General features: G+C 40.1%; 1 protein-coding gene across 6 annotated transcripts in view; it reads right to left on the minus strand.

Annotated features, from left to right (window-relative positions):
- LOC134207708 (otoferlin-like) overlaps positions 1-24,398 on the minus strand; it is a 385,951-nt gene that overhangs the window by 19,083 nt on the left and 342,470 nt on the right. Inside the window, exon 10 of one of the 6 annotated variants that reach the window (XM_062683523.1) lies at positions 10,620-10,704. The exons of the other annotated variants lie outside the window; for them this stretch is intronic. Coding sequence (XP_062539507.1) covers positions 10,620-10,704 — 85 coding nt within the window. The remainder of the gene's footprint in view (positions 1-10,619; positions 10,705-24,398) is intronic. 6 annotated transcript variants of the gene reach the window in all.

Below are 24,398 nucleotides of genomic sequence, written 5' to 3' on the forward strand. Positions count from 1 at the left end.
GATGTAGGAAACGAGCTCTATAGTTCATTTCCAATTCTATCAGATTACTGATAGAATACCTAAGTTGAAGGTATAGGAATAATAATGGAAACGGTATGGAAGTCCATTTCCAGTTCTAGCGATTGCTAGAACATGAGAAATAAAGAGAAAGATACAAAGTAGGAGAATGGAACGGACCTGGGATTGAACCCACGACCTCCTGCGTATGAGGCAGAAGCAGTAGCCATATGACTACCAAGCCCGCTTCTCAACACAGATCCTTAAACTAGATGTCAAAAACTATGATCTAACGGCTAAACATCCGAGGTGCATTCACTTTGCATAATAGTTGCCTTTAAACATAGCGTGAAGCGGGGTTCGGGTATCAAGTTATACTTTCCATTTTCCCAGTTTCGCAAATATGGCCATTCATTTATAGATTAACCATCAAGATGCAAAAGTTCGTGTGAAATAGTATTAAATTCATGATTCCAATGTGTGTACTACCGAACTTTTGGTAGCTTCAACTTCTATTTCCCAATCATCTATTTCCCACCACAAACATATCTCCAAGACTAATAATCGAATCCAATCGACGAATCAAATATGCAATTTCAATTACCAGATTCAATCTCCAATTTGAATCTGCATATCAAATTTCCAAATTCTATATTCAAAATAATTAACCCGTCCCAATGCGTCTGTTCTCCATGTTAGGAGCGGCGCACAACAGCACAAAGCAACCTATATCTTAATCTATATACATAAAAATGAATTTCTGTCTGTCTGAACCTTATAGACTCGGAAACTACTGAAATTTGTATGCAGAGGTTCCTCGGGCCGGGGAAGGTTCTTAAGATGGTTCGAGACCCCTCCCCGATTTGGAAAGGGGGGCTCCCATACAAATGAAACACCAATTTCTTCACCACCAATTTCGAGATCTAATCAGAGAATTAAATAAATTTTAGGCAAAACGAAGTTTGTCGGGTCTGCTAGTACATATATAAAGTTAATCAAAGCAATCATGTTTAAATTCAATATGACAAAATGTTCTAAGTTCACAGTCACTGAAACGAATCAGACGGTTTTTTTTTAATTTTTAATTTTGGCTTCCTGCAACACTGCCGTAATCTGAAAAAGTGACGTATACGCCATTTTCCAAAAATGGTGTTAACGAGTACTACTCATCGAGTTCTTTAACAGAAAAATGGAAAACATGCATGTTGTAAAATGGCTGTTACGTCACTTTTCCAGATTACGGCAGAACAGGTTATGGGCCTGCGTGGATAATTCTCTACAAGCAGAAGCCGATTCAGGCTAACAACGCCAATTACTCAAGTTGGCGCTTCAAGGTAGAACTTTTGCTGGTCCGGGAAGAACTGTGGCGCTACGTGGCACGTAAGAAACCAACAACGGAAGCGGATGCTGTAAACAACGAATTTGTCGAGAATTTGTGACAACTTTTTTCGGAAGGAGAGGATATGGTGGAGCACATTTTCGACATGGAGGAGCTCTTCGGTAGCCTCGCCAACCCCGGTCAGAAACTGGAGGAAAATCTCATGATCGCGATGATTCTGAGAAGCCTGCCAAGTTCGTTCGACACCCTGACTACCGCCCTCATAATCCGTTCAGACGACGATCTCACCATGGAGCTTGTCAAGCTTAAACTTCTGGACGAAGCAGCAAATAAGCAAGAATCCGAGTCGGATTTCGCGAAGAAAGTTGGACCAGGGAAGAAGCAGAAGCCGCTGGCCTGCCACTATTGCAAGAAGGTAAGCCACATTCAGAAGGGGTGCCGCCAGTATTAACGGGACAACGAGAAGGAAGTGTAGTAGGGTAAACCGGGGAAGTCTGAAGCAAAACTGCAGACGGAACAAAGCCTTGGATCGTGGACTCGGGCGCGACAAGCCATACCGGGAACTGCACGAGAGCGAAGTCACTTTGGCCGATGAGCAATCGTGGAAGGAAAAGGTCCCGGCGTGATCCAGTGCTACGACGACACAGGTAAGCCGATTAAGATGAGGTCGTCCAAAGTGATGTACACACCCACGTTGGCGACGTTTCTTTTGTCCGTTCCATCGATGGAGCAGAAAAACGCAACTACCGGGTGAGGCAAGGAAACCAAACCGCCGCCATGGCATCGCTCAAACAAGGTCTGTATCACCTGAAACAACCAAGCGAAGTCATCCTCCTGGCTGACGGAAACCATCCGAAGGGCTGCAAGCACGGGTGGCATCGCGAGTTTGGACATCGTGATCCCAATGCGATTGTCAAAATGGAAAGGCGAAACCTGGATTAAAGATCCGTCAATGCGATGTTGTACTTGCTGCAGGAGAAGTCAGAAGTGCCGGACAAGATCATTGAGTTCGTGGTAGCGGCTAAGACCCTATTTGGTCGTAAACGAAAGGTGGTGCGATCCGATCAAGGAGGATAGTACACCAGTGAACGACTTCGTTCGTTTTACTGACGAGAAGGCATCAAGACGCAATTCACGGCGGCTTACATTCCTCAACAGAACGGGGTTGCGGAGCGACGAAACCGCTATCTCATCGAGATGAGTTGGTGTATTTTATTCGACGCTGAGCTGGAACAGTGCATCTGGGCAGTGTACCTGCAAAACATTTCATCATCAAGATCTACTCAAGTCACTCCGTACGAGTTGTGGCACAACCAAAAGACGGACGTTGGCCACCTCGAAGTGTTTGGATCCCGTGCATGGGTGGACATTCCGAAGTAAAAGAAGAAGAAGAAGAAGTGCAAACTAGGAAGAAGAGCACAAGGCGTTTCAATCCCTGGACAAGTAAAAATGATTGGTGTACATCAGTTTTTCGGAAGCGAAATAGAAAAGCCCGCCCAAAACATTCAGGAGAAGAATACGGTCGAGATCCAATCGACAGTGCGCATCGGCCAACAAAACAGCAGCTGATTTTCCAACATATGCACTCCTACAGGGCGTAGTTCGGTAGCAGAAGAGAAAAATGTCGAGTGCTTCATCTAAGTCTTTCCCTCCCGGTTGGATTTTCTTAACGGTCCTCTTAAACGTATCAACAAAGCGGGGCGGAGCGCCTGTCCATTGCTCTGAAGATGAAACGGTGCTGTTTTAAGGTTTATGATCCCATTTGTTGTTGGTTGGAATCACTTCCGGTCATCTAGAAAAAGAATCAACCACAAGCAGAAAGTACGTGTCGTTTAGAGCGCCCGCAAAATCCGCGTGTACTCTTTGCCATGGTTTTCAGGGATTAGCCACGATTAAAGCTTGGTTTTGGGATCGGATTTCGCAACCGAGGCACATTGCTGGCAAGCACGTACAAGGTCAGTGATTTGTTCATCTATTTTGGGCCATAACATAACTGCGTGCTAATGACCGCATACGATCAATTCCAGGATGGAATGGAAATGTTGGATGACCTTCTGCTGCAGCGTTTTCGGTACCACAACTCTGTCAATGTACATTAGTACGTCCCGAGCACAGTAGAGCTGATGAGCCTCCGGAGTTCCGGAGAGAGATTTTACGTCTATTGGCCATGGCCATCCGTTTTGCACAAACTTCATAACTTCTTGCAGTGTCCGATCCTGACGGGTTTCAGCGGCAATCATTTTATATTATACCGGGAGTTGCACGATGGATTGTCAAACAATGTTACAGATGACTGTTTCGACTTCAATGGACGCAATAATGAAGTCCTCGTCTGGCTTAACATGTAAATTCAATAGACGTGAGAGAATGTCAGTGTGACCGAAGTGATCCGTTTATATGTACTCTATACGGAAATCATATGGAAGCATTATGAGGAGAACAAAGTGCCTTCCGTAAAGCATCCGATGATACTTACACCAATACCAGAGCTTCCTTTTCTATTTGACTGTAGCGGGATTCAGCTTGTGTTAGACTTCGGGGTGCATGATAGATGGCTTTCTCTTGTCCGTCTGGAAATCGATGCGGGCACCAATGCCTAACGTTCGACGCATCTGCAGATAGACACAACAATTTCAAGGCGAGGGTTGTAGCGCTTCAACCCTTGGAACCCTCTACAAATACGATCGGAGTGTGGATACTTTGTGAGGCGGAGGCATATTTATGATTGTTTTCACCTTATTTGGGCCCGGGCGTGTGCCTTCAAAATCCAGAAGTTGGCCAAAATACTTCACCTGATGCACTTACTTTTCTAGTATGTTTTCTAGTGAAGCCATATTCTTGCAAACGCTGTAGGACAAGGTACAAATTCCGATTGTGTTCTTCGGCATTCCGACCGCCGATCAAAATATCGTCGAGATTTGGGCATGTACTTGGGGTACCGCTCAGCATGGCATCCATAATCTGCTGGAACGCTCCTAGTACAGCCTTCGCAATGTGAAACAGACGGTTGAAGCGGTAGAGACCCTTGTGGGTGTTAATTGTATCCAGTTTTTTGCTTTTCTTATCGACCTCAACTTGCAAATACGCATCTGATAGATCGATATGGCTGAAAACCATGCATTGCGCCATTCGATGGAAGATGTACTCCGGAAGTGTTAATGGGTAGCTATTCGATTCAAGGGCGTTGTTCAATCCGGTGGAAAAGTCTGCGCAAATGCGAACGGATCGATCCGGAAACTGCCCAAGCTGCATAGTCTACCGGTGTGACAATGCCTGAGTCTTCCAGTCGCTTCAATTCGTCCTCAAATACTGCCTTTATGTTGTACGATATTGGCCGCTTGGGTTTGAATATCGGCTGAGCGTCCGGCTTAAGCGTGAGATGTACACTTTTTTTTTTGCATTGTCCCATATGGTTGGTGAACATGTCGGGAAACTTTTCTTTCAGTTCGAGTACCTGCTGGTTGTGGACTGCTGACCAGCTTACAAAGCGATGAGAACGGAAAGTCCCAGAGCCCAAACTCATACATGACGTCTGCGCCAAAAACATTTAGGGAAAAGTCAGCTGAATATACGTAATGATTACCTTCCTTCTGAATTCTGTTAATGGTACCTAATTTTTCGCCGGAAGCTGTTTGGACTTGATTTTAGTAGCCATGCTTATGGCCGGTCTGACCACATTCATGGAATCTATGGTTCTTGAAAGTGCACTGACTGGAAAAATGCATGCCGCCGCATGACCAATATAGAGTGTTTTAGAAGTGTCGGATTTCTTGCCACCAAACTATTACTTCTTATGGCGCTTGCCATAAGAAGAATTCGCTCGGACAGCATGCCTTGCAGCAGTTCCGGTGGTGGGAGAAGGTTGTCTACCGATAAGAATGGTGTCTTTCTTCAAGTTGATCAAACTTTTGCACTTCTCCATTACTTTTTCCAGGGTCATACCTTGCGTTTCGTTGATTTTCGAAAGCAGGCGCATCCATAAGTCAGCATCTTTGGGTGGACGTAAACCACACATGAAAATAAGGCATTTGAATTGGTTTTCTTTGAGCTCCGGCAGCTTGAAGTCAATACAAGCTCGATTGACTTCGCAGGAGTAGGAGATAAAAATTATCGTTTTCTTCTTTCGCCGTCTGCAGGCACTGATATCGACGATGGAAAGTTGAAACAGGGCTACCAAACATGGTTTTTAATTTGGTAACCGTTTCCCCGAAGGAAAACTCATTTGAAAGCTTCGGAAGAATAAATGAAGTGTACCTTTCATGTGCGGCGGGATTGAGTTTCCGAAGCAGCAGTCATACTTTCGCGTCGTTGTCTAATTTGGAAGCATCATTCTCGAAAAGGTCCGCTTAACAATGTTCAAACCTCCTTTCAAAAAGCCTATAATATCAAGAACCTTCTTTCAAGAGACTCGGATGCTTCTCTTCAATGAGGCTTAGCGGCCTCCTTTGAAGAGCCTTAGGGGTCTCTTCTAAAAGGTTCAGAGACCTCCTTTCTAGAAACTGGGAAGCTTTCTTTCAAGAGTTTCAGAAGCGTTTTTCAATATGCTCGTAAGCCCCTTTCAAAAAGCTCGGAAGCATCCTTCCAAGAAGGTCGAAAGCCTCTTTTCAAGAGACTCGGAAGAATCTTGAAGATCCTTAGAGGCCCATTCCTAATGGTTGGAAGCTTGGAAGCCTCCTTCAAAAGTACAAGAATCCCTCTTTCAAGAAGCTCTGGGCACCTTTCAAGAAGCTCGGAAGCCTCATTTAAAAAAACCCTCTTCCTAAATGGGTTGGAAACCTCCTTTCAAGATTCTCAGAAGCCTTCTTTTGAGATACTCGGAAGCATCAGCCTTTCAATAGATGCTGGGTCATTAGGCCGAATGGTCATTAGGCCGAACGGTCATTAGGCCGAATGAGAACTGGGGAGTGAGAAGTGAGTAGTGCGCAATGAGGAATAAGGAAGAAGGAAAAAGGAAGAAGGAAGAAGGAAAACGGAAGAAGAAAGAAGAACAAGGAAGAAGAAAAAACGGAGAAGAAAGAAGAAAGAAGAAAGAAGGAAGAAGAAAGAAGGAAGAAGGAAGAAGGAAAAATCAAGAAGGAAGAAGGAAGAAGGAAGAAGGAAGAAGGAAGAAGGAAGAAGGAAGAAGGAAGAAGGAAGAAGGAAGAAGGAAGAAGGAAGAAGGAAGAAGGAAGAAGGAAGAAGGAAGAAGAAAAACGGAAGAAGGAAGAAGAAAGAAGGAAGAAGAAAGAAGGAAGAAGAAAGAAGAAAGAAGGAAGAAGGAAGACGGAAGAAGAAAGAAGGAAGAAGGAAGAAGGAAGAAGAAAGAAGAAAGAAGAAAGAAGAAAGAAGGAAGAAGAAAGAAGGAAGAAGGAAGAAAGAAGAAGAAAGAAGAAAGAAGGAGGAAGGAAAAAGGAAGAAGGAAGAAGGAAAAAGAGGAAGGAAGAAGGAAAACGGAAGAAGGAAGAAGGAAGAAGGAAGAAGAAAGAAGGAAGAAGAAAGAAGAAAGAAGAAAGAAGAAAGAAGAAAGAAGAAAAAAGGAAGAAGGAAGAAGAAAGAAGGAAGAAGCAAGAAGGAAGAAGCAAAAAGGAAGAAGGGATAAGGAAGAAGGAAGAAGAAAGAAGGAAGAAGGAAAAAGGAAGAAGGATGAAGAAAGGAGGAAGAAGGAAAACGGAAGAAGGAAGAAGAAAGAAGGAAGAAGAGAGAAGCAAGAAGGAAGAAGGAAAAAGGAAGACGGAAGAAGATAGAAGGAAGAAGGAAGAAAGAAGAAGGAAGAAGGAAGAAGGAAGAAGGAAGAAGAAAGAAGGAAGAAGGAAGAAGAAGGAAGAAGGGAGAAGGGAGAAGGAAGAAGGAAGAAGGAAGAAGGAAGAAGGAAGAAGGAAGAAGGAAGAGGGAAGAAGGAAGAAGGAAGAAGAGAGAAGAAAGAAGGACGAAGGAAGAAGGAAGACGGAAGAAGATAGAAGGAAGAAGGAAGAAAGAAGAAGGAAGAAGGAAGAAGGAAGAAGGAAGAAGGAAGAAGGAAGAAGGAAGAAGGAAGAAGGAAGAAGGAAGAAGGAAGAAGGAAGAAGGAAGAAGGAAGACGAAACAAGGAAAGGGTGAAGGAAGAAGGGGTGAGGGGAAGAAAGAACTGGCCTAGGCCGAATGAGAACGGGGGGGGGGGGTTGAGAAGTGAGTAGTGCGCAATGAGGAAGAAGTTGAAGGAAGAAGGAAGAAGGAGGAAGAAGTAGAAGGAAGAAGGGAGAAGGAAGAAGGAAAACGGAAGTAGGAAGAAGGAAGAAGGAAAAAGGAAGAAGGAAAAAAGAAAACGGAAGAAGGAAGAAGAAAGAAGGAAGAAGAAAAAAGGAAGAAGAAAGAAGAAAGAAGGAAGAAGGAAGAAGAAAGAAGGAAGAAGGAAGAAGGAAGAAGGAAGAAGGAAGAAGGAAGAAGGAAGAAGGAAGAAGGAAGAAGGAAGAAGGAAGAAGGAAGAAGGAAAAAGCAAGAAGGAAGAAGGAAGAAGGAAGAAGGAAGAAGGAAAAAGGAAGAAGGAAGAATGAAGAAGAAAAACGGAAGAAGGAAGAAGAAAGAAGGAAGAAGAAAGAAGAAAGAAGGAAGAAGGAACAAGGAAGACGGAAGAAGGAAGAAGGAAGAAGAAAGAAGGAGGAAGGAAAAAGGAAGAAGGAAGAAGGAAGAAGGGAGAAGGGAGAAGGAAGATGGAAGAAGGAAGAAGGAAGAAGGAAGAAGGAAAAAGAGGAAGGAAGAAGGAAAACGGAAGAAGGAAGAAGAAAGAAGGAAGAAGAAAGAAAGAAAAAGAAAGAAGAAAGAAGAAAGAAGAAAGAAGAAAGAAGAAAGAAGAAAGAAGAAAGAAGAAAGAAGGAAGAAGGAAGAAGAAAGAAGGAAGAAGGAAGAAGCAAGAAGGAAGAAGCAAGAAGGAAGAAGCAAGAAGGAAGAAGGAATAAGGAAGAAGGAAGAAGAAAGAAGGAAGAAGGAAAAAGGAAGAAGGAAGAAGAAAGGAGGAAGAAGGAAAACGGAAGAAGGAAGAAGAAAGAAGGAAGAAGAGAGAAGAAAGAAGGAAGAAGGAAAAAGGAAGACGGAAGAAGATAGAAGGAAGAAGGAAGAAAGAAGAAAGAAGAAGGAAGAAGGAAGAAGGAAGAAGAAAGAAGGAAGAAGAAGGAAGAAGGGAGAAGGGAGAAGGAAGAAGGAAGAAGGAAGAAAGAAGAGGGAAAAAGGAAGAAGGAAGAAGAGAGAAGAAAGAAGGAAGACGAAAGAAGATAGAAAGAAGAAGGAAGAAAGAAGAAGGAAGAAGGAAGAAGGAAGAAGGAAGAAGGAAGAAGGAAGAAGAAACAAGGAAAGGGTGAAGGAAGAAGGAAGAAGAGAGAAGAAAGAAGGAAGAAGGAAGACGGAAGAAGCTAGAAGGAAGAAGGAAGAAAGAAGAAGGAAGAAGGAAGAAGAAAGAAGGAAGAAGGAAGAAGAAACAAGGAAAGGGTGAAGGAAGAAGGGGTGAGGGGAAGAAAGAACTTCTCATTTTTCACTTCTTGCTTCTTTTTGCTAATTCGGCCTAATGGCCATTCGGCCTAATGGCCATTCGGCGTAATGTACATTCGGCCTAATGACCTTCGGCCAAATTTCCTTTGGCCTAACGGCCTTCGGCCTAATGGCCTGACACCCTTTCAATAGGGTCTAAGGTCTCCTATCAAGAGAATCGAAAGCCTCCTTCCCAAGCAGCCTCTTTTTAAGTGGTTTGGAAGTCTTCTTTCCAAATTCTCAGAAACCTTCTTTTTGAGGCTTGGAAGCCCCTTTCAAGAAGCACGGAAGCCTCATTTCAAGAGACTCGTAAGCCTCTTTTTAGGGCTTTAAAGCCACCTTTCTAGATTCTCAGAAGCCTTCCTTTCAAGAGGATCGAACACCTCTTTTCAAGAGGCTCGAGAGCCTTCTTTCAAGATTTGAATTGTAAAATTTCACGGAACAACGAAAATTTCAAACTACCTTTAAGATAGGAACTATGTGAATAATGGAGAGCCATATATCACTTCAGTTCTCAGTTCCATATATCTTATTAGTTACGCTTATTTTCATTACGACGATAAAAATAGGGGGGTACCGCAATGAAAGCAAAAGTCTACTTTGAAATTAATTAATAGATGGTGAATCTGCAAGTTGTAGAATTTATTATTTTTCATAAGAATTGTTCAACTTTACCTTAGTTTTCTTCATTTTAATTTTTTATTTTTTGAGAAAAATGTTTCATAGAATGTATATTTTGTTACCTTACTTTCACATGTTAGCATCGATGAAATACGATTGATTTTGTTTACAAGTTGACAGCTTAAAACCACTAGTTGGCAGTTGAATAACACCACATTCCGATGGATTGCTTTAAATAGCACTCATATTAAATTTTTAAAATCTGATCTTCCAAAAGTTCGATTTCACAGCCCGTTCAACTACCTCCATTATAAACTGGCAGCACGAGAAAAGCCGAAAGTCGTAATCTACCGTCGAAAACCCAAATCAAATCCCTCGCAAAGATCTTAAGCCTCTTGCCGAAATTGGAAAATTCCGTTCCATTACTGAACGGCAGATGGGAATCAAAATAAACTCCGAATCTGCGGTAGCGCTTTTCGCCTCCCTTATCCTCGCGCATCACATTGTACGTGCTTGGCAGCGAGTTCGAATAAAACCGGCATGAAAGCTCCATCGGAGGTGGAGCAACGAAGCTCGACGCGACGGGACGGGTGATGGTAGATAGGAACCTGTTGATAACCCCATCAGCCAGACAAAAGTTGTACCAAAAAAGCAACAGGTATACAAAAGGCAGCGACACAAAGGCGTTTCTGTCGAAAAATCCACCATGAAACAGGTGGTAAGCAAGCGTGACGAACATGCCACCCCTTCCTTTATTGGTTTGAAATGTCGCGTCGTGTCGTGTCGTTACAATATGGTGCATGATACCAAAATTGATGCCCACGCGAGTTTCGGCGGTTGTCTTACACCAGTGTAAACATATCACTTCTAGTCAGTCACGTCTAGTCAGACTGTACACAAACCGATTGACGTAGGCAAACGATTTCACGCTATCTATGTCGAAAATTATCGCCATAAAGATGGAATAAAAACAAAAGTACCATGAGGAATCGCATCGCTAACGTGTCAAAATGTGTCGCCATCGGTTGAAGAAGGGCCGGGGGGCATTTTCTTTCAGTGCAGCAATCGTGCAGAACAACAAATCAGCAAACAAAACGCAAGCAGTGTCTACTAGGATAATAATCGTCGACTGGGATGTGATAAATCGCTCAACATTACCATCCGGCAGCATTGTTTACCGTCTTACCTTTCTGGTGCCAAAGCGTTGCCACGTCCAGCTTGAACGATCCGACGAGTTTGTTCGTTTGGAAAACACCTCGATTTTGAAGCACCTTTCAAGTGTGTAATGTGACGGTTGTCAATGTGTCAGCAATGATTGCGCCATTGTAGTGTCAGTGTGAATTTGCGTGTATGTAAATGGGATCCCCGAGGCACGTGCCATCGAATCGGTGGTTAATTTTTTATCACAACATGGTAATTTTTATTCCGCCAGAATTGAATTGAATTGAATTTCAAAACGAGGAATAATCGTGACGGTGAATACAGATGGCCAGCATTGATGTTGGGTTGCGAAGACGCGCAGTGCCGCGGAAGCACGTGCATAAACATCACACAAACACACCCACACAGACGGATATATAGTCATATAGTTACACAGCCATTCGAGATACGATGTTACACAGTAATATAAAACATTGCGATACAATAGAGAACGATATCAGGAAGATAAGAGCAAAAAGAGAAAATATGAAAAAATGGCAGAGTATTGAAACATCCATTGAATTCGAATAACATAAATTGTATTGTTTTCTCGATGGTCTGTCGGTTCGGTGGATTCTTATCACTGCGGCAGCAGCAGTCGGCAAGCACGTCGTAGTAGTCAGTCGAGGTGGTGTGCCTACATAGGAGTTGCTATATCAACGCTAAACTGACAAGCAGTTGAAGCTCGGGCCCCCAAGCAGTGGCTACTGTGATGGTGCGGAAATCCTTCTCAAGAGAAGCATTATTATTCATAGAGGTTAGAGTTCATGCTGTTGCTGTTGCGTTCGAAGGAACTCGTGCTGATGGAGTTTTTATGTACAATAGACGATGGGGGAGTAGATGTGCGCTTTGAAGTGGCGACCATCCGAAGGATGCGATAACGAGCTTCTCCGTGGTAGCGCTTGACCGATGTAGATTGGTCGCGTCGCCGGTTACTCGGTCTGCGGTTTCAGGAGAGCAAACACCACCGCCAGATTGGTAGTTCAGCCAAACTGGTTAACCGAAGAAGTTAAATACTCATGAACACTTTTTTTTTCAAATGGGAAGTGGTACTAGCGGATGCGGGTATTGGATTGCTGGGCGAAAGATACCAAATTGCTCCCTAGTGTTGAACTTGCTCTATTTCAGTTGTTCAAACAAAATTTTAGCTATTAGCAGATACCAAAAAGTGGAATCAATTTAACTTTTGATGAGGAAACGATAATGTTAAATAACCGTTCTGTGCCTTAACCGTTTGGGTAAGGGATACAATTTGTTCTATCGATGTTAAGTATTTAGACTTTGCAAGGTGCATAAATTGTCTTTTTGACATATGGTACTTACATCAATATCTGAATTTGATCTGAATCTGATCTGAATCAGATCTGAATCTGATCTGAATCTGATCTGAATCTGATCTGAATCTGATCTGAATCTGATCTGAATCTGAACTAAATCTGATCTGAATCTGATTTGAATCTGATCTAAATCTGATCTGAATCTGATCTGAATCTGATCTAAATCTGATCTGAATCTGATCTGAATTTGATCTGAATTTGATCTGAATTTGATCTGAATCTGATCTGAAACTGATCTGAAACTGATTTGAATCTGATCTAAATCTGATCTGAATCTGATCTGAATCTGATCTAAATTTGATCTGAATCAGATCTGAATCTGATCTGAATCTGATCTGAATCTGATCTGAAACTGATCTGAAACTGATTTGAATCTGATCTGAATCTGATCTGAATCTGATCTGAATCTGATCTGAATCTGATCTGAATCTGATCTGAATCTGATCTGAATCTGAATCTGAACTGAATCTGATCTGAATCAGATCTGAATCTGACCTGAATCAGATCTGAATCTGATCTGAATCTGATCTGAATCTGATCTAAATCTGATCTGAATCTGATCCTTATTTAATCTGAATCTGATCTGAATCTGATCTGAATTTGATCTGAATCTGATCCTTATTTAATCTGAATCTGATCTGCATCTGATCTGAAACTGATCCGAATCTGATCTGAACCTGATCTGAATCTGATCTGAATCTGATCTGAATCTGATCCTAATTTAATCTGCATCTGATCTGAATCTGATCTGAATCTGATCTGAATCTGATCTGAATCTGATCTGAATCTGATCTGAATCTGATCTGAATCTGATCTGAATCTGATCTGAATCTGATCTGAATCTGATCTGAATCTGATCTGAATCTGATCTGAATCTGATCTGAATCTGATCTGAATCTGATCTGAATCTGATCTGAATCTGATCTGAATCTGATCTGATCCTATTTCCCTTTTCTTTCTTTTTTCTTCCTTCTTCCTTCTATTTTCTTCCTTTTTCCTGCTTCCTTCTTCCTTCTTCTTTTATCCTTCTTGCTCTTCCTTCTTCCTTTTTCCTTCGTTTTTCTTCCTTCTTCCTTCTGCCTTCTTCCCACTTCTTGCTTCCTTCTTTTTTCTTCCTTCTTCCTTGTTCTTTTATAATTCTTCCTTCTTCGGTCTTCCTTCTTCCTTCTTCCTTCTTCCTTCTTCCTTCTTTCTTATTCCTTCTTCCTTCTTCCTTCTTCCTTCTTCCTTCTTCCTTCTTCCTTCTTCCTTCTTCCTTCTTCTTTTATCCTTCTTTTGTCTTCCTTCTTCCTTCTTCCTCCTTCCTTCTTCCTTTTTCTTTCTTCCTTCTTCCTTCTTCTTTTATCCTTCTTCCTTCTTCCTTCTTCCTTCTTCCTTCTTCCTTCTTCCTTCTTCCTTCTTCCTTCTTCCTTCTTCCTTCTTCCTTCTTCCTTCTTCCTTCTTCCTTCTTCCTTCTTCCTTCTTCCTTCTTCCTTCTTCCTTCTTCCTTCTTCCTTGTTCCTTGTTCCTTCTTCCTTCTTCCTTCTTCCTTCTTCCTTCTTCCTTCTTCCTTCTTCCTTCTTACTTCTTCCTTCTTCCTTCTGCCGTCTTCTTTTATACTTCTTCCTTTTTCCGTTTTCTATTTTCCTTCTTCCTTCTTTCGTCTTCTATCTTCTTTCTTCCTTCTTCCTCCTTCCTTCTACCTTCTTCCTTCTTGCTTCTTCCTTCTTCCTTCTTCTTTCTTTCTTCTTCCTTCTTCTTTTTACCTGCTTGTTTCTTCTCTTCTTCCTTCTTCCTTCTTCTTTTTTCCTTCTTCCTTCTTCCTTCTTCCTTCTTTCTTCTCCCTTCTCCCTTCTTCCTTCTTCCTTTTTCCTTCTTCCTTCTTCCGTCTTCTATCGTCCTTCTTCCTTCTTTCTTCTTTATTCTTACTACTTCTTTTGTTTTTCTTTTTTCCTTCTTGATTATTTCTTCTTCTATGGTTCTTTCTACTTTCTCTTTCCTTTTTCTTCATTTATTCTTCATTCGGAGAATTTTAACTATTCGGCCAAACGGCATTCGGCCAGATGGCGTTCGGCCAAATGACCCTTTCGGCCAAATGGCATTCGGCCAAACGACATTCGGGCAAACGGCATTCGGACAAATGACCCTAAACCGATCTGAATCTGATCTGAATCTTATCTGAATCTGATCTGAATCTGATCTGAATTTGATCTGAATCTTATCTGAATCTGATCTGAATCTGATCTGAATTTGATCTTAATCGGATCTGAATCTGATCTGAATCTTATCTGAATCTGATCTGAATCTGATCTGAATCTGATCTGAATCTGATCTGAGTCTGATCTGAATCTGATCTGAATCTGATGTGAATCTGACCTGAATGGAATCTGATCTGAATCTGATCTGAATCTGGTTTGAATCTGATTTGAATCTTAGTCTGATCTGAACCGAACGTGAATCTGATCTGAATCTTATCTAAATGTGATCTGAATCCGATCTGTATAAGATTTGCATCTGATCTGAATCTGATCTGAATCGGTTCTGAATCTGATCTGAATCTGAATTTGATCTGAATCTGATCTGAATCTGATCTGAATCTGATCTGAATCTGATCTGAATCTGATCTGAATCTGATCTGAATCTGATCTGAATCTGATCTGAATCTGATCTGAATCTGATCTGAATCTGATCTGAATCTGATCTGAATCTGATCTGAATCTGATCTAAATCTGATCTAAATCTGATCTAAATCTGATCTAAATCTGATCTAAATCTGATCTGAATCTGATCTGAATCTGATCTGAATCTGATCTGAATCTGATCTGAATCTGATCTGAATCTGATCTGAATCTGATCTGAATCTGATCTGCATGTGATCTGAATCTGATTTGAATCTGATTTGAATCTGATCTGATTCTGATTTGAATCTGATTTGAATCTGATCTGAATCTGATCTGAATCTAATCTGAATCTGATCTGAATCTAATCTGAATCTAATCTAAATCTGATCTGAATTCGATCTGAATCTGATCTGAATCTGATCTGAATCTGATCTGAATCTGATCTGAATCTGATCTGAATCTGATCTGAATCTGATCTGAATCTGATCTGAATCTGATCTGAATCTGATCTGAATCTGATCTGAATCTGATCTGAATCTGATCTGAATCTGATCTGAATCTGATCTGAATCTGATCTGAATCTGATCTGAATCTGATCTGAATCTGATCTGAATCTGATCTGAATCTGATCTGAATCTGATCTGAATCTGATCTGAATCTGATCTGAATCTGATCTGAATCTGATCTGAATCTGATCTGAATCTGATCTGAATCTGATCTGAATCTGATCTGAATCTGATCTGAATCTGATCTGAATCTGATCTGAATCTGATCTGAATCTGATCTGAATCTGATCTGAATCTGATCTGAATCTGATCTGAATCTGATCTGAATCTGATCTGAATCTGATCTGAATCTGATCTGAATCTGATCTGAATCTGATCTGAATCTGATCTGAATCTGATCTGAATCTGATCTGAATCTGATCTGAATCGGATCTGAATCTGATCTGAATCTGATCTGAATCTGATCTGAATCTGATCTGAATCTGATCTGAATCTGATCTGAATCTGATCTGAATCTGATCTGAATCTGATCTGAATCTGATCTGAATCTGATCTGAATCTGATCTGAATCTGATCTGAATCTGATCTGAATCTGATCTGAATCTGATCTGAATCTGATCTGAATCTGATCTGAATCTAATCTGAATCTGATCTGAATCTGATCTGAATCTGATCTGAATCTGATTTGAATCTGATCTGAATCTGATCTGAATCTGATCTGAATCTGATCTGAATCTGATCTGAATCTGATCTGAATCGGATCTGAATCTGATCTGAATCTGATCTGAATCTGATCTGAATCTGATCTGAATCTGATCTGAATCTGATCTGAATCTGATCTGAATCTGATCTGAATCTGATCTGAATCTGATCTGAATCTGATCTGAATCTGATCTGAATCTGATCTGAATCTGATCTGAATCTGATCTGAATCTGATCTGAATCTGATCTGAATCTGATCTGAATCTGATCTGAATCTGATCTGAATCTGATCTGAATCTGATCTGAATCTGATCTGAATCTGATCTGAATCTAATCTGAATCTGATCTGAATCGGATCTGAATCTGATCTGAATCTGATCTGAATCTGATCTGAATCTGATCGGAATCTGATCTGATCTAAATCTGATCTGAATCTGATCTGATCAGTTTGCATTATATTCTATTTATTGAAAACCTAACTCAACACGGCCGCACAAGAACAAACAACATGAAATGTTGCAAAAAGCAAAATTCTTTACCGCAATAGGAATACGACTCGCGTCAGCAGCAACGTGAGGGTGCAAAAGTGTGCAACAGCCACTCAACGTCTGTTTCGACTTTCTTTGCATTGCATTGCAATGCGAATTGCAGGAAAACCACTCGACGGCATGGCGGAGATAATGCACTCCTCTTCGACATCAGCCAAGCGACGGTGTCATGTCGAAGTAAAGCCCGTAAATCTAATTGGCGCGCAAAAAAAGAAAAACAGGGACTACATGAAGTGAGCCAACTAAGTCCCAACAACAGTTGCCGGTGTTGAGTGAGTCCTCGACCGAGGAACTTTATCCAGCTTGATGAATTTGCTACGCACATTGGGATGGGAACGTGAAACCATGGAAATATATATTTGAAACGAATTTTTGGACACTATGTGGATATGTTCATACGCATTGTAGTCATGAATTTTATATGAAAATGATTGAAGTGTTTGATAGTAACAAATATGAAGAAAAAAAAACTAAACCAAACTCTTACAATAATCCCAATGTGCAGCGTGCATCGGTTGGGAGCAATTTGTTCGCCTTTGCCGGGAATAAATTGAAAGGATGTTGCCACCGAAGGAAACGGAGATGGCTTCTGTCACATAATACGTGAAACCTCTTCTTTTAACAGCTCTAATGTGTCTTCCGTAGTGTTGCTTTTATCTGAAGATTCGTACGACATGAGAAATTAGATTAGGTGTCGAGCTCCTTCTTATGTGGCAAAGCAAGATTAATACTATGTCCAGATTGATACAGATTATTCATTGCAGAGTAAAATCATTCGGTATTTTGAAGAATGATTTTTTTTCTTAATATGTAATAAATAAATTCACGAAAACCAATCAATAATTGTTTTGATATTGTATGAATGGTCTATGAGATTTTGCCATAAAATTCTGTACCGTCGTCGGGGCTGACGATGAATCTAGGGGTGAGAATGAGTCAGCGCCCTCACCGTCAGTCTGGAGGTCAGATAACAAAATCGTTTATAAAGGCCTCTTATAATTTAGTTTGCTTGTCCTTAGATACATAAAATCTATTCTACAAGCATTCTATGTGAAACAGTGACCTTTTCTCACCCCTATTTGACTCATTGACGGTAATTGAAAATATGAAATTTGTTGAAATTCTTCACTCATTACAACTTTGGCAGGTTGTTTTTATTTAGAAGGAACATCGAAAATATTAAAAACTAGTCGACCCAGCAGACGTTGTCCTGCATTAGTGAAAATGCGCATTGTGAACTGCCTATACGAAATTCCCATACGAATATTTATTTTTGTTTTTCACGATAAACTCAACTTTACTTATGATTTTCACATTACGAAATATCATATTAACCCGTCGGAAACTGTAACGAACATTGCCGCTGAAGGAATGAAGAAAATCCATCCAGCCGTTTTCGAGTTATGTGGAACCGAACAAAGATTATTTCATTTTTATTATATAGAGAAGAGCATAAAGATAGAAGAAGACTAGAAGAACAAGATATAAGAAGAATTATATTATTAAAACTAAAAATATTATTCCAGTTTAGCATTTAGAATGAATTTTTTAAATGACTCAACAGAAATTCTTGCAGGAATAGGCAAAAGTATAGAAAAAAACTGAAACTTTTCAAAAAATTCTTGAATTTAGTAACCAGAAATCTTTGAAATGTTTGAAGATGTTTAATATTACTAAACAAAATTCTATTAAAAAAACTTAATAGGAAAATCCCTTAATAGGAAACGAGGATTGTATGAAACTGAAAAGGTTCTCGTAAGTCGTTAAATCCTTGTTTTGAACAAAAACAAAAATGTTTGTAGAGCCTTTGGCAGAATTCTCAACAGGATTCTTGCATATTTCTCACAAGGATTACCACAGATTCAGCGGCAAGATTTTTCATGAATCCTTGATAGGATTCCTGCAGAAATCCAAAAAAAATCCTCTGCACAGCCGTAATCTGACAAAGTGTCGTATACGCCATTTTGCAATATTAGTTTTAACGAACTCTACTTGTCGTTCTCTTCAACAGAAACATAGAAAACCTACGACAGGGAAGGATTTTTTTCAAAATACCTGGCGGTGTTCTAGCAGAATCTTGGGCTAAATCATTTGCAGGATCTCACAGAATCCCTGGCAAGAATCTAACGGAATCCATGGGAAGATTCTAGCATAACCTTAGGCAGGATTCCTGCAGAATCCTCAGCAGAATTCTGGCTGAATTATTTGCAGTATTGCTGCAGTATCATCGACAGGAAATTTTGGCAGAATTCTTGCCGAATCCTCGCCGAATCTTGTAGAAATTCATAGAATTCTTGTAGGATTCATACGCAATCCTCGGAAGCATGGGCGTAGCCAGGATTTCGAGTAGGGAGGGTGGGGGGAGGGCAACTTGTTTAGGTCTTCTGAATCGTAGTTTTATAGTAGTTTTATAAAAAACATATGAATATTAGTCCTTGGCACTATTTCCTACTAAGTTCCAAAAACTTTGAAACCAAATCCCCAACCAATAGTAAAGGCTGGATCACAAAAGCGCGTTGCGCGTCGCGCTGGACGTTGTAGTCAGCGTTTTGTACTCAAACGCAACGCCAATGCAACGTTTGTGTTGTGCGTTTATTTAACAGCAATAAGGATTAAAACAATAATGGATTATAAAATGCATGATCTGTTGCTCATCAGATATTTTTAAATAAAATGAGAAAATTATTAACGAACTGAGTATTCAGAAAGAATATAAAATCGACTATAACAATTATTATGAAAACCCTGCATTCTTCCATGAGTTTTAGAAAACTAGAACCATACATCTGAATCATATCATAAAATAGGCAGGAATTCCTTCGACAATTGGGTTTTAATTTTAAAAAATACGTTGGCACCTTTTTCTGAGCTACAACATATTTTTTTCACACTCATGAACCCTAAATTTGATGTTTAAAATTCATTTTAAAAGATTTTGGAAATTTGACTGCTTGGCAGTTAGCTCACAGGTTGACAGCTCGGCCCAATGTAAAATCAAGATAGGGTGTTCAATACGCGATATTATTAGATTTTTCGAAATCGATTTAAAGTAATTCCCGTGCACCAAAATTCATGGAATTTTGGATTTAGGCTCGGTTTTTATAATAGATTCAGGATATGTAATAATCTCAATACACCTAAAAACGCAATTGCTTCAGGCATTCTATCCAGAATTCTATCAGAGATTCCTTGGGAATGCCTCCAGCAACCTTTTCGGCAATTGTCTTCAGGAATTCCATAATAAATTTCGCCGGGAATGGATCCGAAAATTCCATCATTATTTACTTCAAGAAATCCTCCACGAACCCCTTCATAAGTTCTGCAGGGAATTCTCAGATAATTTCGTGCTGTTTAACATAAAAGTTTCTGACAAATTCCACAGTTGAACTCCTAAGAATATTCCGTGGAAATTGCGCAGAATTGCCAGTAAACATTCCTGAGAATTTCGCGTGTAAATTTGTTGTGTAGATTCCTTGAAATTTTCCGTGAAAGTTATGAATAATTTTAAAGAATTTCTTCAGGAATTCCACCGAAAATTTATACAGAAATTATACCGAATATGAAATCAACATTGGAATTTTCGGAGGAATTCCTAGATTAAGTCCCATGGAAATCCTGAAATAATGCTGGTGGAAACCTCAAGATTGCCACAGGAGTTTCTCCGAAAATTCCTCTGGGAGTTCCTCCGGAATTTTTCCAGGAGTTCACCTGGCAGTTTCTCCATTCCTCCGAGAATTATCCCGGTAGTTCTATCGGCAGTTCCTACGGGGTTCCTCTGAAAATTCTTCCGGGAATTTCTCCAGAATTGAAATTCATTGAAGCTTAAAAACTTGTATAGAAATTCCACCAGAAGCTCCTCCGAGAATTACTCAGGGAGCTCCTTGGAGGATTCTCCGAGTGGTCTTCTAATGATGATGACGGTCCAGCTACATACCCGTACAAAGGTTTCAGCTAGCCGAGATTTGTCTGAGGAATTCCCAAGATTTTTCTGAGAATTCTTCGGAGTGAAACTATCACTCCAGGGGTTCCTTTGAAAATTCTCCCAGGAGAAAATCATTCATGCTTTTTTCAGGAAATCATTTAGGCTTTCTTCAGGAATATATCTGAAAATTCCTCCGGGTGGTCCATTAAGAATTCTTCCAGAATTCTTCCTTCTGAATTTTTACGGAAGTTCATTTGGAAGTTCATTCAGGAGTTTTACGAGAGTTCTTCCAGGAATTCCACCAGAATTTCTACCGGCAGTTCCTCCGAGAATTCCTATGATAATTTTCCGGGAATTCCTCCAGAGATTCCTTCGGAAGTTTCATTGGCAGTTCCTCCATGTGTTCCTCTGAGGAGAAACTCCCAGAGTCATTTCCGGAGGAACTCCCGGAGGAATTTCTGGAGGAATTCCCGGAAAAATATCAGAGGAATTCTCGGAGGAACTGCCGGTGGAACTTCTGGAGGAATTCCCGGAAGAACTCTTGTAAGAACTCCTGAATGAACATCCAAAGGAACTTCCGTAAGAATTCCAGGAGGAACTCCTGAAAGAATTCTTAAAGAAAAGAAAGAAAAATTTTCCGAGGAACTTCTGGAGGAATTTGTAGATAAATTGCTAATTCTTCCAGGAATTCCCTGTGAAGTTCCTGGAGGATTCCCGGAGAAACTCTTGGTAAAAGACCCAGATTAATTACTGAAGAAATTACTAGATGAATTCCCGGGGGTTTGTTCTGAAGAAATTCCTGGGAGAACTTTTGGAAGATATCCTGGAGGAAGTCTCAAATAAATTTCCGGGTGGATTTCTGGAGTAAATTCCGAGAGGAGTCCGGAAAGAATTCTAGGAAATTCCGCGAAAAAATCCCGGGGAAATTCCTGAAGGAATTCCTGGAGAAGTACCTGAAGGAATTCCCGAAAAAAATACCTGTAAGAATTTCCGGGGAAATACTTGGACGAATTCCGGGAGAAATTCCTAAAGAAATTTCTAGAGGAATTCTTGAAGGATATTCTGAAGTAATTGCGAAAAGAATTCCAGAATGAAATCCTAGAGGATTTCGCTATTGAATTTATGGAGGTATTCCCGGAAAATTTCCTGGAAGTTATCCCGGAGGAAATAAAGGAAGAGTTCCTGGAGGAATGCCCGGAGAAGTTCCTAGAAGAATTTCCGAAGGAATTTCTTATAGATTTACAAGTGAAATTATGGAGCGAAATCGGAGGATTTCCGTCATAAATTTCTGAAGAAACTTCTGGTGGAATTTTAGGAAGAAATTCCGTATGTATTCTTGAAAGAAGTCTCGAATGCATTCCTGAAGAAAATGCCGGAGATTATTCTGGAAGAACTGCCGAAGAAATGTGTAGAAGTTAAACTTGGAGAGAAGAAAAGAAATGTTCAAGGAAGTTCCTAAAAAAAACAGTGAGGAGTTTCTAGATTAGGAGGAATTACAATTACATGAGAAGGATTTTCGAACGATTTTCAGATTAATTTGTGGATAACTTTCCGGAGGATTTAAAAGTTCGAGAACTTTTGGAGGCGTTCGAGCCTCTTGAAAGCAGACTTCCGAGCCTTTTGAAAGGAGGCTGTAGGGCCAATTCCATAGAACGAGCTATCCGTTGGTTCGGTCGCTTGTGTGCTGCCTTATGACACGTGCAACCCCGTTAGTTGCCCGGCGAGGAAACAGGCAAAGTCATGGCCTGCTGTTCACTAATCAATGAAGACAACCGAATCGTTATACGGATGAAGCGGATGATATTTGCTTATCTGTCATCAATGCACACTGGAAGTGGATTGACCAATCTTCTTCTTCTTCTCTATATAATAAAAATGAAATGGTCTGTGTCCGCATAACTCGAAAACGGCTGAATGAATTTTCTTCATTTCTTCAACAGATAAGTTGGTTATCGTTTCCGACGGGTTTATATGATATTTCCTAAGTCGAAAATCATTAGTTAGGTTGAGTAGAAACTAAAATAAAGATTTGTATGAGAATTTCGTATGGGCAGTTCACAACGCGCATTTTCGCCTACTATGCACAACAACGTCTGCCTGGTCGACTAGTTTCTAATATATCTCACCCTCACATAGGCTTCCGAGTTTCTTAAAAGACGGCTTCCGAGTCTCTTGAAAGGAAGATTCCGAGCCTCTCAAAAGGAGCTTTTCGAGCCTCTTGAAAGTAGGCTTCTTCATTCGTGTGATGTCGTGACTTATGTCCAATCACTATTCACTAAACGCACATCTGTACAGAATAAACCTAGTCGATAGTAACTTTTGTAGGTGCGGAGCCGGTTGCGATGACATCATGGTTTTGCTCGGAAAATGATGCCTCCAGATATTGGCCCGAAGTGAACAACCCTTCAGGGAAATTCGAGGTGTTGCGGTGGATTGTGAAGCGGTCTTTATGCAGGCCATTTGGAACTATTATTTGAAACTTTGTGATTCTTACATCAAAATCTGGTAGGGACACGGTAGGTATTTTCGTCCATCGTCATAGGGGATAAAACCAACGAAAGCAACGTACATTTGCTAGAACTCCACTATAGCAGAACGTTTCTCCTGAGCTTACGATTTGGTACGAATGAGTTTTACAAAAAAGCGTCTCTTTTATTGGTTTTCGAGACTATGACGAACAGACGAAAATACCTGCCGTATCCCTACACCAAAATTCTAAATTTTGTTTCAGCAAATGATGTCTATAGCAATACTAACTTTTACTGGGAATAAGCAATTGTCAGAACCAAATACTGAATCTCAGCAATTACTGATCACCGAGCAATACATCCATCTGTCAAAAGAACTTAGGGAAGATCCATGAATTACATAACGTAAAAATTTGGCATTTTTAACCCCCTCACCCCTATGTCACATTTTTGTTTAAAGCATCTGAACATTGTGTATGGATCGTCACACTTCGCTCTACTCCCCTTCCCTTCTAAGCGTTACGTAATTTGTGGACGCTTCCTTATATGATAAAGGGATGGTTACATTTTTAAATATGTTTTACGAACTTTTGTGAAGTTGCGAACAACGGAACCAAAAGTATCGGACTCGAAATTTAAATTAGCTGTTTTATTAAATCTGGATTAGGGACGTTCCCATACTTCATAATATCGATATTTGATTCGATATCAAAGTATCAATAATTCCGATAGATTGGAATGGAAAGATCGATATATCGAAAAGTTATCTGATATTTTGGAAATGAGAACATTTGAAATATAGTTAGTCCTTTACTCCTTTACGAAAATAATTACAAATGATTTTTTGAAGGGTTAACATATTGTTAATAGATTTCACATACTTTGATCGTCTTTTGAAGCATTCTTTTCGGTATACGAACGTTAATTTCCGGGGTCAGAATTTACCCTTAAGTTGTCGATCTATGAACATCTTTCCAAAAAAATATGATAAAAAATATTTTGAGATTTTTTCACTTAATTTTTGATAAAAACAAAACTGCAGAACAAATGGTCCGATCTGGGCCATTCAGTTCTTGTTTTGTGGTTGTGTTTTTCTTCAGAAAGAATTTCTGTAGAAAAGAACTTTCAAATTTCAGTATAAAAAGTGGACCTTCAAAGGCACGATTAACAGCTATCCTATCGCTGTATTAAAAATATGTTTTAAAAGGCATAAACAAAACGGTGACCAAGATGAGCTTAATGCTCGCCTTTTTCAAGAATAATTTATCATAAGTATGTCAAATTTGATTTTGTAACAGAAACTTAAGATTTTTCATCATCGATTTTCCCTCAACTATTCCCTAAATTGAATGAAAAGTATTTAGAGTGGCTCTACAGTCTACATTTTGGAATATATTTTCAATTTTTGTTAAATTTAGTTTTCAGACGAATAAACTATTGAAAAAGAACAGGAAAATATGTTAAATCACTGGTATTACAGCAATTTCATTCAACCAAAATAAAATCATGTCAGCATGTTTATTTTGTACTGAAACGGTTACTGATTCTACAGCACAGGAAAATTCAGCAAAGTTGTGCTGATTTCCAGCAAAATAAAATTAGTGTGCAACCTCGAGTCACCATGAGTACGGTGGCTTATATCCCTCTCTTAATAATTTAATAATAAAATGATTTTGATTGTG

Source organism: Armigeres subalbatus, chromosome 1 (genome assembly GCF_024139115.2).
Source record: "Armigeres subalbatus isolate Guangzhou_Male chromosome 1, GZ_Asu_2, whole genome shotgun sequence".
Classification (NCBI taxonomy): domain Eukaryota; kingdom Metazoa; phylum Arthropoda; class Insecta; order Diptera; family Culicidae; genus Armigeres; species Armigeres subalbatus.